The sequence below is a fragment of the Danio rerio genome, chromosome 16 (genome assembly GCF_049306965.1).
Source record: "Danio rerio strain Tuebingen ecotype United States chromosome 16, GRCz12tu, whole genome shotgun sequence".
Taxonomy (NCBI): domain Eukaryota; kingdom Metazoa; phylum Chordata; class Actinopteri; order Cypriniformes; family Danionidae; genus Danio; species Danio rerio.
This window is the reverse complement of record NC_133191.1, coordinates 17,038,582-17,055,461: the sequence shown is the minus strand read 5'-3', so window position 1 is coordinate 17,055,461 and position 16,880 is coordinate 17,038,582. Positions and strand designations below refer to the sequence as shown.

The 16,880-nt window shown below is 35.3% G+C and overlaps 1 protein-coding gene across 1 annotated transcript; it reads right to left on the bottom strand.

Annotated features, from left to right (window-relative positions):
* Positions 1 to 2,848: 2,848 nt before the first annotated feature.
* Positions 2,849 to 16,867, bottom strand: rpl18 (ribosomal protein L18). Its single transcript, NM_001003432.2, is given in 7 exon segments — positions 2,849 to 2,968; positions 3,068 to 3,137; positions 9,141 to 9,264; positions 12,621 to 12,719; positions 15,900 to 16,007; positions 16,146 to 16,232; positions 16,838 to 16,867. Coding segments are annotated over 7 exon segments (549 nt in total). The 5' UTR covers positions 16,841 to 16,867; the 3' UTR covers positions 2,849 to 2,910.
* Positions 16,868 to 16,880: the final 13 nt, after the last annotated feature.

Below are 16,880 nucleotides of genomic sequence, written 5' to 3'. Positions count from 1 at the left end.
ATTATCATTTGTTTATTTATTTCTCAGAGATGAGTTGCGGCTTGAAGGGCATCCGCTGTGTAAAAAATGTGCTTGATAAGTTGGCGGTTCATTCCGCTGTGGCGACCCCATATTGATAAAGGGACTAGCTGAAAAGAAAATGAATGAATGAATTAATTAATGAATATTTGTTTATTTATATAAGGCTACGTATGAAAAAAAAAATACTGCTGTAGAAAAGTATTGGTAATTTACAGGTGATACCTACAGTAGGCCTATATTTAGGCTACTTATATAATATATAATAATATAATACTTACTTTAATGATGCAAGTGTGTTGTATGTTTTTAGTTTTACCCTATATAAACGCTGTAAAAATAAAGATAACTTGGTAAAAATTAAAAAGTCACAAAAGTTCACAAAGGGTTCAGAGGTAGACAATTGAATGCCTGATTGGTCCATTTTTAAATAATTTGTTGCAACTAATGCTTTTGCATTAATGTTAAATTGTGTAATAATGCTGGCAAACTGTAACATTTTTATTGAACACACATTGAAATCAAAATTATCAGCCCACTTTGAATTTTTATTTTTAAACATCATTTGCCAAATGATGTTTATCAGAGCAATGAGCAATGACACAGTCTGTCTGATAATGTTTTTTCTTCTATTCTTAATTGTTTGGTTTTGGCTTGAATAACAGCAGTTTTTAATTTTTTAAATAAACATTTAAAAGTCAAAATTATTAGCCCCTTTATGCTCTTTCTCTCTCTCTCTCTCTCTCTCTATATATATATATAGTCTGTAGAACCATCGATATACAATGGTTTGCCTGATTACAATAACTTGCCTAGTTAACCTTATATGTTATAGTGTAATTATTACACTATAATATTATAGTATATGTTGTAGTTATAGTGTCTTGAAAAATATCTAATCAAATATTATGTATTTTTATGATAGCAAAGATAAAAATGATTTTATTAATAGAAACGAGCAATAAAACTTTTATGACTGAAAATGTGTTGAAAAAAAAATCTGTTAAACGTAAAGTGGGGAGGGGGCGGGCGCAAATAATTCCGATTGCAATATATATATATATATATATATATATATATATATATATATATATATATATATATATATATATATATATATATGTAAATGCCTACATTAAAATATTTACTCAAAATTTGAAAGGAAAAAAATCATTGGCACTAGCCTATTTGGTGAAAAAAATTGTATATTTAAACAACTAATGTGGGATTTGATGTAAAAATATGCTTGCAAATTGTAAAATTTAATTAAAAACGTTCAGAGGTTCATATGAACTAATTAAAAATCACTAACAGCTTTTTGTAACATGACAAGTTATTTTTTAAAGCAATTTTGCAGTCATCAAATGTTCCAGTGGAAAACTGCAGCTCGGTGTCAAAACAGATATTTTACTACTGACGTTAATCAAAACTGAATTCTGTTGAATATGTGAATAGAGGCTTCATCACTTCTCACATACACACGTCAAGTAACTCTCAGCTGTCAGCACATTTTTCTGTCACTTACCGTTTCTTACATCATGACATAGATCGGTTTCGTTGTCCTTATATAGAAATGCCCAAGAGAAGTTTAAAATTCAATGGGACTCAAATACGATTTTGTATTTGAATTATTGTTTGTTATCATAACACAATCACCTGTGGCTGAAACCGCTCCAAACGGTTACTGAAACGATTTATTTGTCCTCGTGCTGGAAATAACCACAAAATTACAGATGAAAGAAAGCAGCAAGTTTCTGAAAAATGTTTACTTAATGTGTAGCAAAGCTTCTCTGAATACTGTCCAAGCACTTCTTGTGCACTTTCGTTTCTACATGTTCTTCCACTTTACTCATTTAAGTTGTGCTGTTCGGTTTTTGCATTTGCATGGTAATCACAGATTTTTAAAAAGTTTGAGGGGCATTATAGCATTTAAGACGTCCTTATGGACATTGCTTTGTTATTTTTTTCCAATATGCAAACCACATATTTTGCCAAAAAAATTAAAATGTTAATATTTTACAGTAGGAAAAAAAAAAAATGTGAGTGGTCCAATTGAAACTGCCAGATATTTTATTAGGGTTTCCATTTATTCTCTAAACATTGACTTGCTCAAGACTATAATAATTTTAAAAATAAACCTACTTATAGCGAACAACTGATTTTCCTCAAAAAAAAAAAAAAAAAAAATTAAAATAAACAGGATTAAATTCAAACATTCAAAGTTTGTGAAATGAGGAAAAATATATTCAAAACATACATATACTTGATTTAATATTTAACAATCATTAACAAACTTTTCCCTTTGTAATAGTAAATCGTCTGAGAACCCTTTTTAATGCCATTTTATTCATTTAAACTATACTGGTGCATTAAATGATCATTACTAATGTTAAATATATGCAGTTTTTTTACAAGAGTAGCTGGCATGCCAACAGCGAAAGTAATGCCAACTGGTGCAACAGACCAGAGCATCGTCAAAAACTTTCCATGCAACTAATCAGGTTTGCTTTGTGCAAATTAAAATGGAAAATGTAAAGTTCCAGCATGATCTGTGCACCCTTCTCTGACGTAGATGCTTTAACAATAATTCTAAGCGATCTTTTGAGCTACATTAATTGTGAAACTGCTAAAAGCGTGTGTACCTGCAGCTGTCAACAAAGCATTTCATCATCAGGTTTGCCTTTTCCACTTGATGTGGTAAAGACAGTCATTTCTGCACTTCAGGTGTATGTAGCGTGAGTAGAGCACAGTAATGAGCTTTTTAAAAAGCCAGATTACTGTTTTTTTATTCATAAAGAAAAATAAAAACTTCAAGAAATTGCAGGAGACATTTTGAACATTACCCAATCTTTATTTTGATTACAACACTGAATACGAAAAATTCTTGTATCCTTAGTGTCTGCGACCACGGGCACGCTCGAACTTCCTGCCTTTGGAGCGCACATAGGGCCTTGACGAGAAAAGAAAATGTTTTAGTTTAAAGGTTCAACAAAACTTTATTCAAAAAAAAAAAGCCTTAAGCTGAGGAAAGTGTAGAACATTTTCTTACTTGGTGTGGCTGTGAGGGGTTCCAGGAGCTTTCCCAAAATGCCTGTACACCTGTCTGCCCTTGCGGGGTCCTGTGTAAAAAATACAAAAGCAATGAATTTGAGTTTACCTAAATAGAAACAATAGAAGTCATTAGGATGACCAGACAGATTTACATTGAATAAGCCATTACAAAGTCTTAAGGCTGATTTATACTTCTGTGTCAAATGCACGCGTATGCTACTGCGTTGACGCATAGCCCTTCGCCATGGCCGTCAACAACGCTGACGCGCACCTCTCAAAAAATGTAACTACACGTCGCAACGACGCGTAACGTAAGCTCTGTGATTGGTCGGCTTGGTAGCGATGACGAGTTTGGGCGGGACCGAGAGCCGCGGGAATGGCGTGAGCCCGATGCAGCGATTGTTTACAAATGTGGAGTCCTGTGAAGGAGCTCCGGATGGAAAGTTTTGTTTTGTGTTTACCTCATAGTTAAAGTTGTTGCACGTCCGCCGGTTCCTGCCTCAAAATGAGCAAGTTTGAGCCACTTGTACATTTAAGAAGAGCAAAACATCAGCGGAGAAACTCGACATAGAGGAGCATTAACACCTCACTGCCAACTAGTGTTTCGGAGGTGTTAATGCAGACCAACAGAGACAGCGCGCAGAAGTATAAATGCACTGCTACGCGCGTTGCATGCGCCGTGGGTTACGCCGGTCACTTGATGCAGAAGTATAAACCAGGCATTACACCACAGCACATAAGCAGAGCAGAATTAACCATACCCGTCAACCCTCCCATTTTTACCGGGATTTTACCATATTTTACAGTTCTATACCACTATCATCTCATTAAAGGTATTTTTTCATTTTTCTCTTGTATTTTAATTTTTTCTATAAAGGGTTGCAATAAAAATCCAATCCTCCTCATACATGACCCATACCGCCAAACCACCAGGGGACACCCCTTGCTTTTAAATGCGAGCCTGCTCTGTGCTTTAAGCATGAAAATACTTTAAAATAAATAATGGAGGGATTCCCTTCCTTTCCATTACAGGTGCCGCTGCCCCTCCTATACAATCCTCAAAACTCATACGATCTAGGGGTGGGCGATATGACCTAAAATTAATATCATTGTATTTTCCATCTTTTGAACAGTGACGGTATAATATCATGCTATAATAATTTTATTTTTTTTTGGTACATTTTGGGAGGAGTAGCCTGTCCTGTCCCTTAAGTATGTGAATAAAGTTAATATTTTTATAATAAGTAAATTGTAGGTATCATTATCAAAAAGCGACATGGGTGAGTATTATGCATTCTAAACATTTATTTTGCAAAAAACCTAAAGAACAGCAAAAAAAATATAGGAGCACCAGAAAAAAATTGGGAGCACAGACCAAAAATGATTGAGCACCATTGCAAATTGTATTTTAAGGGATTTATTGTATTTTAAAACAACATCAATTAGGACTAACAAAACCAGAAACAACAATCTAACTAATGCTGAGATAACGTTGATATTTGTGTGCAATAATTCCAAAATGCATATTCAATAATTATAGAATATTAATGATGATAAAAATTACAATAATAGTAACAATGAATTAAATTGCTTATGATGCTGCCTATAGAATGTGCTTGAATGCAAGTTATCTGCGGTAAAAGTCTGTTACTTTGAGAAATAAATTTATGGTTTGCATCAAACAAAAATTAAGCACAGCAGTAAAAAATATTTATTTTGAACCATTGTTTTTATATGCATGTCAATTTAATAAATTATATTTCAGCTACAAAACAAAGACTATAATAAATCATTCAATTCAATGCTGAAAGCTGCAAAACAGTCATCAGTATCTTAATAGCAAAATAACATCTCAAAGAAAAAAGAAAAGTCTCACTTCTGCCACTCTTTAAAGGTTTTGTTTTCAGTTTGTGTCATTGTAAATGCTCAGTCTTGTTAAGAGCTGATCTTCATTTTTCTGTGTTTGTGGAAAGCATGCGAGTCAGCCGACCAATTATATGAGCAGGCAGAGCAGGATTCTCGCGAGGAACACCAGCGCAAAACCACTTTTTGTAATGAGCCGCAGTTACAGTGTAAACTTAGTAAAGGCGAGCTTCTTTAGCGATGATGTGTACAGTATTAGAGCTTACATTTAGCGAACAATGAGCACGCACTGAATGCAACGCATTGAGATTAGGGTGCCTTCTCCGAAAACTCGAGTTCTCTGAGACTCGATTGATCTCAGCTGGCGGATCAATATTCACCACATGTCATGATCGCTCTCATCAGCGCCTTTATTATTATTATATCTAGGTGGGGTTAGCAAACCTGTGTACGTTTCATTCTTCAGCTGCTTGCATTCCCACCGGTCACAAATGCTCCCTGTCATGTGACAGCGGAAAGCCTTCAGTGATTGACAGCTAATATGAATCAATTAAGCAGCACGGATGAGCGATTTAGCACGTTTTTAGAAAAAAAATCAAAACAGGTCGCATTACAACCATTATATTCAGTCGCACAATTGCTCCCAAATATATTATGAGGTCGCATAGCTTAAATTTCGGGCTATAATTGATTTTTTACGATATTAAAAAAATCCATGTCATGGCGCAATGTCACACCTGTAATAACTATGACACCGGTGTACTGCCCACCCCTAATACAATTCTCAGTTATTTTAGTAGTGCGTGACTGTCAGCTGACAAGTTCCATAGCTATAAATAGATGCAGTTTCCCAAATAGATTCTGTACAGCGAAAAGTCTGGGTTTTGGGTGCGTGTTTTAACTGACACATAAACAATTAATAATAATAATAATATCTGAAGATGTCAATCTTGGTGGGGTTTTCTTTCAAACACAACTAATTTTGTCTTAAAAGGGTCACGAAACACCAAAACACATTTTTTGAGCTGTTGACAGTCGTGTGTCCCACACTGCTAAAAACACTATTAGGATACCTATATCTCGCTAAAAAGTGTAAATTGGTTGTTTTTGCGTTATTTCAACAAATTCGTACTTCCGGTTTGAAACGAATTTTTGAAGCTGCATCACGACTATGAGATAATAGCGTGTATTCCAGCGTGCAGACTGGGCGTCTGTGCCAGAGTGTGTCTTATTACGTCTTACAGTGTGTTGCATTAATGAATAAGGCTTGGTTCAAACCAATCAGCGCGCTCTATTGTGCAACTTGATTAATATTCATTACTGTCACAGTGTTTAGACGACAGAGATGCCACGTTGTGTTGGCAAAACAAGCGTGAAGTGTTGCTTTTATAGTTTGCTGCAGTTTTGTTTTCATTTTCTCTGTGAGCGCAGCTGGAGTCATGTGTGGATTAACAGTGTACGCGACGCTCGACAACAATAACTTGAGTGTCTAAGGAGGATTATTGTTTACCTGAGAGCTGTTCTCATCTGCAAACGCTGAGATCCGGATTCGCTTGTAGTCTTTTCTTAAAGGGCCATGAAACCCCCTCGTTTCAGCAGGTTGTTTTCACACCTCTACTTTGGAAAAAGTCAGAAAAGTGGGCGTGTCCAACTTTGTTTAGGGGGGAGTGTCGGAGGATGAAAAGTGGGATGGTGTGGGAGTGTCTATTTGGGCACGCGCAAGTTTCAGAGTCAAAATATACACAAGCACACAGGAGAAAGTGATGGTGTTTAACCTACATGGACATGTGTAGTCGAATTATTTGCCAAATTTTAAAAATTTTGGACTTTAACTGCAGTTTGGCTCTTTCATTCAGGGAATTCATTCATGCCCCTCGCAACAAACGAGATATTTGATTCGAGGAACTGCTCTTAGCGTGTATTTTTCATGCAATGTTTGATACCGCACGGCGAATGAGAGAAAAAAACCCTCCGCATTTCCCGGAAACTTAGATGCACACGGCAGGTAGCGTCAGAAAGCCGCGTGTGTTATTCTGGTCACTAAATGCGGTAAAAACCCTACACGAGGTTAAAGTTTGCTTGTGGTGCTAACGTGTTTACACTCAGTGCAATAGTTTGTTAGATACGAACAAACTGAATAAACAAAAAGCACTGCTCGCTCACTTACCAAATCTGTACAGACAGGACAATCACCAGCAACTAGAGCCGCGTCTTTATGAAGAGAAGACAAGTGAATCTGGATCTCAGCGTTTGCAGATGAGAACAGCTCTCAGCTAAACAATAATCCTGCTTAGACATGCAAGTTATTGTTGTCGAGCGTCGCGTACACTGTTAATCCACACGTGAGTCTAAGCTCTCACAGAGAGAAAATAAAAACGAAACTTAACTGCAGTAAACTATAAAAGCAACACTTCACGCTTGTTTTGCCAATACAACGTGGTGTGAGTGTGCAAGCACTGTGACAGTAATGAATATTAATGAAGTTGCACAAAAGAGCGCGCTGATTGGTTTGAACCAAGCCTTACTCATGCATTAATGCATCACACTGTAAGACGTAATAAGACTCACTCTGGCACAGACGCCCAGTCTGCACGCTGGAATGCAACGCTATTATGTCATGGCCGTGACGCAGCTTCAAAAATTTGTTTCAAACCGGAAGTACGAGTTTGCTTGAAGTAACGCAAAAACAACCAATTTACACTTTTTAGTGAAATATAGGTGTCCTAATAGTGTTTTTAGCAGTGTGGGACACATATACGACTGTCAACAGCTCAAAAAATGTGTTTTGGTGTTTCGTGACCTTTTAATAAAGAAGCGGCTCCAGTTGCTGGTGACTGTCCCGTCTCTACAGATTTGGTAAGTGAGCGACCAGTGCTCTTTGTTTATTCAATTTGTTCGTATCGAACTAAGTTAACTATTGCACCGTGTAAACATGTTAGCACCACAACCAAACTTTAACCTCGTGTAGGATTTTCACCGCATTTTGTGACCGGAACAACACACGCTGTGAGACTACCTGCTGTGTGCATCTAAGTTTACGGAAAATGCGGAGTTTTTTTCTCTCTCATTCGCTGTGCGATATAAAACATTGCATGAAAAATACACGCTTAGAGCAGTTCCTCGAATCAAATATCTCGTTTGTCGCGAGGGGCATGAATGAATTCCCTAATTGAAAGAGCCAAACTGCAGTTAAAGTCCACCATTTAATAATTTGGCAAATAATTCGACTACATATGTCCATGTAAACACCATCACTTTCTCCCGTGTTTGTGTGTGTGTGTTTTGACTCGCGCGTGCACAAATACACTCCCACATCATCCCACTTTATTTCCTCCGAAACAGCTGGACACGCCCACTTTTCTGACTTTTTCCAAAGTAGAGGTGTGAAAACACCCTGCTGAAACAAGGGGGTTTCATGGCCCTTTAAATGAGCATAAAAAGTAAGGAAAGCACTCGAATGCTTTCATTATATTGTTAGATGTGAGCATTTCTACAGTGACACCTCTGTTAATGTAATCAAACAAAACATTTAATAAAAGATTTAAATTTGTTGCTTTTTTGGGGCATTTCTTTTATTTTACATCCCAATGTTTACAGGTATGAGCAGCAGCACACACCTAAAACTGCAGCTTTTTCAGATCATTCCTAATCTATTATATCTATATCTATATAAGAAAGCACTTGAAAAATGTTTTTGCTTTTACTTTCTATCTGCACCAAGAGGCACTGCAATGTTTTTCCCCTTCACCTTATAATGTTAATTACACAAAGCAAGATTCCCAACCTCCACAAACAGACTAGCGCCATTAATTCTTTCTAGATGCATTCTAAAGACCATTGTCAGAACATTGTTTGCATGACATTCGTTCTTGTGTCAATTATAAAGTTCTAATAAAACACACCAAGTAATGTGTAACAAGCAAAACATTACTATGAATCATTTAAAAGGTTTGGTTGTGGGTATTCCTTGATTTATTTATTTATTTTTTTGTTTATTGAAGGTCATTCGATTGACTGCTTAAAACTGGATAATATCAATGTTTTAGTATCAGAGGAAAAAAATATAATAAATTCATGGCACTGATGCTTTTGCTCTGTTACCAAAGCATTGCCTCTCTGCATGGGGAGAATACACTACAATCTTTGTGAACACAGTGTTTATGCATGCGGCATGAAACTGGCCTTAACATACAAATGAATACACGTACCTGACAACAGAACGGTGCCCCGTCCTCTGGGTGAAGTAAGTGCCAGCTGATCAAAGGTCATGATCTGTCCACCAGCCTTCAAGATCCTGCTGCGAGCGCGGTCAGTCACTTTTAGAGCGCACACCTGAGAGAGGCAAAGGAGAGACAAACAGACATTTGAGCAGACATTAAAAGCAAAGCAGGTTTATTTTTGAAGCACATTTCGTATTTAATAGTAATTCAAAGTGCTTTAAATAAACAAGAAGCATACAAATAAACCCACAGTAAATTAAACAATAAAAGTTTAGACAAACATTGGCTAATAACTGGCATGTAAAATATGCTAAAATAATTCAGTTGTTCCAAATGTCAAATAACACCAACACTCACACTTATTTTTTACTTTACTTAACTTGTATAACAAACATCTACTGCATGATAAACAATATAGAAAACAACTACATGCCATCTTTCCAACGCACAATGCAGTAAATACTGCGTCATTTAGTAAGGGGTGATAAACTTTGACACCAGACATGACTACACAAATCCAACATGTGTACGACTAGGTGATAATGAAAAGCCATCAGTGCTTTTATGCTAATTATTCCAAATGACCGGAAACCATTTGACAGAATGAGAAATACAGATGAATTTTCCACTGGTTTAAGTTTACGTCTGTGCTTCATTCTACTGTGCATATCAATCATTTTCCATGATGATCAGCTACTATAAAAATCAATGGAGAAATGCATAGAATTTCACTTTAAGTATGACTTTTTTGACCAGCAGGAACCTTGCTCCAAATGATTTACACTCTGCTGTGTGTCTGTTAGATCACTTTATTGATGTAGAGTGCATTGTGAACTGCTCTTTATGCACACAATAATTGAAATTTATAACTAATTTCAAATGTTGCACAGAACCGCAACACATCAATATCTCTCTTTAGTGCTATGAAGTCTTCAAAGCTGCGGCAGACACTGAAGAGCTGTGCGGTGTGTCTAATTATGCTTCAAACACTTCATTCGCCCACTTGATTTACAGACACTATTGTGCCACTCAATACTGATTTCAATACTTTTTACACAACTAGAACATTATTAATTCTGTTTATGTTCTGATTCATATAACATTGGTTAGTCTTTTTAAACAAAATTATATTTTCTTCTATAAGTTTTAGTGTAAAAAAATTCTTCAAACAAAAGGCATTTATTAACATTTGACAATATTTAATGCTACACTGAATCATTCCACGTAAAGGCAAAATCCAAATACATTTTTTTACAACCCCAAATCAGAAATACACATTTTGGAAAAATATAAAATAATTAAGTTAAAAAGTCATGAAAACATTAAATAATACTTGTTGTATTGTCTGCAAAGAAATACAAGTCAATGTAAATTTATAATCGATTCCTTTTTATTTACGTTTTCCATACTGTTTAAAATTTCTCGTTTGGGGCTTTAAATCAATCAATCACTTGTAAATGCTATTGCTGAAATATCCTCTGAACTTGATTTAACAGTATGTCACAAACTGTTACAACTTTTAAATTAATTTCCTTTAGAATTAAATAATCTATTTAGTGTAGGGCTGAGTGATTTGGCAAAAAAAAAAGTTCTTTAAATAAATAAAAAATATGTGTAAATATTGCAGTTGTAGGAATACAGAGGTCTTTTTGCAGGTTTTGCTGAGCCTATAGGAAAGATTGGCTGTCAGCTCGGTTTTGACTTTGTCTTCTGATTGAATGACAAGTTGTAATGCTGCTGCCTTTTTCTTAAAAAGATACAGTGGAAGTAAAGGACTGATTATGGAAACTGCAATGCCTAATTTAACCCAGTGTGTGAAGTTGAGGACTTATAGCAGGAGCAAATAAAAGCACCAGATGTGTCTAATATACAATAATATATTTAATCTATTTTTCTTTTTTCCACCCTTTTAAATAGATAATTTCATGTGCTTTGCACCACTCTCTGTATTATGCCGCCTGATCTGTCTGATTTTCAACTAGGTCTGCTAAATGACGTCATGGGGGCGGATACTTTCATTTTCACTGCTACAGCCATCAGCTGCTCACCTCTGCTAGTGTTCAAACCAAAATATCAGCACGGTTCGAACTAAGATCGGCGCGGTTTTTCTCATGGCAGGTTTTTACATCCTTCATACATGTGTAGATCGAGTTTATCGACTTGATGAGAGAATATGACTTGACAATCCAGACGTGACTCAGACTAATACAACAAGTAAAATCCTACATGACTTCACGCTTTAACAGACAGTCAAGCAGGTCGCATACCAGAAGCGCTGCGACACGGCGCACATGACAGTTTAAAGTATCACATACCAAACACGCACATTTGCATGATATTTAACATGAAACTAATCAGATGGTGCTCTGTGGCACGGCTGAAATATGAACTGATCCTGAATCGTGGTTGGGCGGCGCCGGTGTGTGTAAAGAAACCTGTTAAGAATTTTAAGTCCATGGCGCTTTTTTTTTTTTTAATCGCGATTTCTAGATTTAATATTAAATTAAATCTAATATTAAATTAAATCTAATATTAAATTAAATCGTCATCAAAACGTAAATTCGAATTAATAAAAAAAATTTAATAATAAAAAAACGAAAAAAAAAAAATAATAATAAAAATAAATAAAAATGGCCCAGCCAAAATTTAGTGGATTGTGTTTAACAGCTATATATACCAATATATATATATATACACACTTAATATTCACATTTTTCTATACAGGGATTACAATTTTTATACTGCTGAAAATGTATCATGTTTCAAATAAACCCCAACAACCAACCTGCATATTAAATACTTAATACAGAAAAAAATATCATTGTACAGACAGTGATGCATTAAGTGCCTCATCTTCTACATATAGTGTGATTATTTTTAGAAATGCATCAGACTTGACATGACTTGGTGTGCTGGGTCATGTTTGTGCAAATTAGGTCAAGCTAAACTATTGACCACATTTTTTTCATCTCACTGTTGAGTTTTTGAACAGACATATCTCATATATGTCCATGCAATTCAAAATACAAATTAACCCCCACTAGGGCAAAGTTTTGTAACCATGGATCTGGAGCCCTCATAACACTGCACATTTTGCATGTCTCATTAAACACCCGATTTGGATCATCAGCTCATTACCCCATCAGAAAAAAAAAAAAAAAAAAAGAAAAAGAAAAAAAAAAACGGCAAAAAGTAAAGTTGATGAGTGAGGCTCTAGAAACACTTATGGTCTGCAGAAGTCAAAAATTTTAATTTCAAGTTAATTCAAATACTAAAATACATAAATTTAAAATATTTTTTAAACAGTTGACTGTTTTAATTTAAGGGAGGAGGGGTGATGTGTTTTAAATAGTCTAGTTATAACAGCTTTTTTTTTCCTGATAAGAAATTTTTAAAGCCAATTATTGACAACTTATATTCAACACATGACAAAGTGTCCAAACATGATTGGTTGCAGTCTGGTCATACCTTCAGTTTAGGGATATTCTGAATCCTGACATCATCAGTAATAGTTCCCACAACAACAGCAGTCAGGTTTTCACGACCTGGAAGCTTCATCTTACGAATCTGAGGAAAGAAAAATTTTCATGAGAACATCTAGAAAAGCTAAATAATTATTTGCTTAAGAATCATTAATACATCAAGAATAAGTCCCTTATTTAATCTTCATGTTTTGTAATCGTAAACTATTTTGTCTTAAAACTGATTCAATAATTAGGATAGTAAACTTGGAGACATTTTTATTATTATTATTATGCTTGGATTAAATGTGTTGATTGGTTGATGTGATTATTATTATTATTATTATTATTATTATAATTAAGCTAACATTTGATAATTATTGTATTTAGATTAGAGCATATTGTATTTGTATAAGTATTTGCATTATTGTTTTGATTTTGTGAATGAAGACTTTTATTCTGTCGAAATTGGGATTTAAGGAAGCCAGGTAGTAGGTGGAGTAGTAAGGGAAGAGGAAACAATTTTCAGACCGTGAGTGTGTGTGGTGACGGGTGCTACTGAGAAGCAATTTTACTGATTTAATGGCACAAGATGTGATAAAATAGAGGACAGAAAGATTCACAGCGGACTCGCGTGTCATTTTTTATCCTTAAAGAGATAGCGGCTTAAAGCAAAAATGCCGCTATAAAACTCAATATACTATTGCAATATTTTAAGAAAAAGAGTTGTTCTTTTAAGACTATTAAAAACGGTCTTGATTAAAATGTTAAATTTAGGATGAATTTGAAGAGGATGATCTAACAAATTAAAGCTTTTAAATGACCAACAAAAGAACTTTAAAAGAATGACCAATCAACCTTTAAAAGATTAGTTTATAAAGTAAATTCCCCATGTACTCCATGTTGTTCTTTTGAGTCCATGATTCAAAGAAAGTGTGTGTAAAATGGTCAAATAAGCCTTTTAAGCACACGAATCAAGTTAACACTGTATGTGGAGTAAAAAATTGTGATGCACAAACAATGACTTCAGTATTGTTAAAATCTTCCTTCTTACACATTAAATTATTGTTATTAAATTGCTTAAAATTTGATTGAAGCTACAAGTATTTGGTCTTATTGTGTTGCCATTTCGCTTAGAAACATTCTACAGGTTTAAATCTTTAAAATGAAGCTCTACAAAATTGTGAGATAATCGTATTCTTAAACTCAAGCAAAAAAGGGATTATTTCTTTCATCCAAAATTATGCAGCTCTGCACCTGATTAACACTGTTTACACTAAAATGTTTTTGTTATAAAACATAACTTTTGCTACGGTTGCACCTTCAGTCCACACTGGAGCCCCAAAAACGTAGTGTTTAGAAAACATTTATATTGTGAAGCTACACATTTATATACCTGTCATCTTTACTGTATGCATATAGGATTGCAACTATTATAGATTTTGTTTGTACAATTATAGTCTGAGAAATTGTCACAGTTATCACGATAATTATGCATTCATTAATTTTAAAACACTACTAGTTTAGAAAATCACATGAAAACTCCTTATATTTTGTGTTATTTATTGCTTCTCAGTAACCACATAATACAGCACAAAATAATAAAAACAAACAATAGTCCATTTCTCTCTGTGCTTAAAAATAAGTAAAATTGTTTACATTTAAACATACTGAATTTTTACACTGTAAATAAATGATTAAACAATGAATGAATGAATAAATTAATTAAATAGTATTTGTCTAATGCAGAGCTTGAAATTAACTTATGGGAGCACTATAAAAAATTTAGGAGCACCCACCAAAATGAATGAGCCCCACTGCAAATTGTATATTACAGATTTATTGTATTTTAAAACAGCAATCAGGACTAACAAAAAACAGAAACATCTAACTAATCCTGTTATCACTTATTGATATTTGTGAAACAATTCCAAAATGAATGTCCAATAATTATAAAAATATTAATGATGACGACGACAATAATACTAACAATAAACATTATCATGCTGCCCTGAATGTGCTTGAATGCAAGTTGAGTGCTATAAATGTCCTACTGTTACTTGAGAATAAAATATATGGTTTGCATCACACAAAAATGAAGCATTGCAGTAAGAAATATAGGAACTATTGTTTTTACACGCATGTCAATATAACCAGAAAGATCGGACAAAAGGAAGGAAGAAAATTCTCTTCTACTACTCTTTAAAGGTTTTGGTTTGTCATTTTAAATGCCCAGCCTTGTTTTCATTTTTCTGTGTTTGTAGAAAAAAGCAGGCGAGTCAGCTGACACACTATATGCGGCGGAGAGCAGCAATTTTTGCGATGACCACCTGCACAGTACCGTTCTTGTCATGAGCCAAAGTATCAGTAAAAACTTAGTAAAACTGAGCTTCTTTGGCAAAGATCTATACACTGTTAGATTCTACACTTAGCGTCTATTTGCGCTGAAAACGCAGTGAATGCAACACATCAAGATTCGGGCCATTAGTCAGCCGATACACTGAGTTTTTCTGCACCCTCTCCAAAACAGTCGATTGATCTCGGCTGGCGGGTCAATTTTGACCGCATTATCGCTCTAATCGGCACCAATATTTGTAACTTTAAATGGGTTTGTAAACCTGTGTACTTTTCATTGCTTCTTCCTCAAACTTCAGCCGTTTACAGTTCCCGTGGTCACAAAAGCGCCCCATCTTAACTAGTGTGCCTGAAAAGCGTGAGTGCGTCACGTTCGCGTCCCTCTATTGGAAACAATAACCTTGCACGAGCTTGCCTTAATAGCCTCAGTCATAATTAAACTAGTGTGCGTGGTTATTAGTCTTGGGATACAAACTAGCACACAGTTGGCATAACTGTTTAGTTGCTGCAGTTTTGTTCGGTGCAGAAACGCGGTGTTGAGAGGGCATTGCGATTAATTAACAGTGATGAATTAAAGCGCAATTAATTGGGAAACCACTTAATTGTTGCATCCCTATATGCATAAAACATTGAATCATTTTGATTGAAAAATATGAAACATACCCTGTCTCCCTTGCTAAATATAGATTTTAATACTGAATAATTGCAATCAATAATGCAATAAGTTTATAGACATCAAAATTAGCTGCAGCGCATAACAGCGTGTGTGGTCCGTGATGTGCATTTTAAACGATATAGTGTGGACGGAGAGCTTTTCATAAACAGCAGATGAAACGCCAATGTGGACGTGGATTGTTTCACGTTAAAACAGTTTTAAAACCAAAACTTCTAAAACGTGTAAACAGGGCCTAAATATGGGGTTTAAACTAACCAGTCGGGAGAGAGCCAGAGGTGGGCGGTTGGTCTTGCTCATGAAGAGTCTCCTCAGAATAACCTTGTTGAAGGGAGCATCAGAACGACGAGACAGGAATCTGTACAACTACAGCACAAAAAGCACAGAGGTGTAAGTATACAGAGATAAAAAAACCTAACCAAAAAAAAAAAAACACACACATACGCAACTGAGCACAAATGTAGTGATTGTGGGTTTTGTACCTATTTTACAGCCTTGTCTTACCTTGACCAAGAGCCTCAGGTAAATATCCTGACTTTTGGGCTCCTTCCTGTGAACCTTGCGGTCCTTGTTGTGTCTGATGTCAACTCCCTAAAATACAACATAGAAAAAAATTACACACAATAGCCATCGCTACAGAAACTCCAATAAAGTGTTAGAAAGAGCACGATATTAAACTCCAATAAACTTACACATATTTACTGGCCAAAACTGACGCATACTCTAGTTACTTTTATGACCAACCATTAAAAACAGAGTTAAACAAAGATATCACTAGTTAGTTAGCACTTATCTCATGCGTTTATAAGTCATGTGGCTCAGAGTAATTACTGCTAATGCTAGCTTAGCATCACACGAATGTCTGGTGCTGTTTATTCTGCATAGACAGCTCAATTAAATACCAACAGCTATTTAAATGTAAATGGGTAACACAACGCGTGCTGTTGTCAAACATCTGTAAGCGTTTTAAACAGACAACACAAGGATGGGAAGGCTCGGCTCTGCGGCCCGATGTATGGTAGCCAGCCTTTACTAAATAATTTCATTCAAGATCCACAACAATAGGCATATTTCTTAATTTGTCGGTTTTTGTAATGCTTCTAAACATCGTCTGCTGTAAGATTAGATGAGCTATAACTGAGGATGGAGGTAGATTTCGAACACTGTTAAACTCCATGAGAAATCAAGCCACCTACCATCTTGGACTCAAAGTGAAAAGGGAAAAGGAAGGCTCGCGAG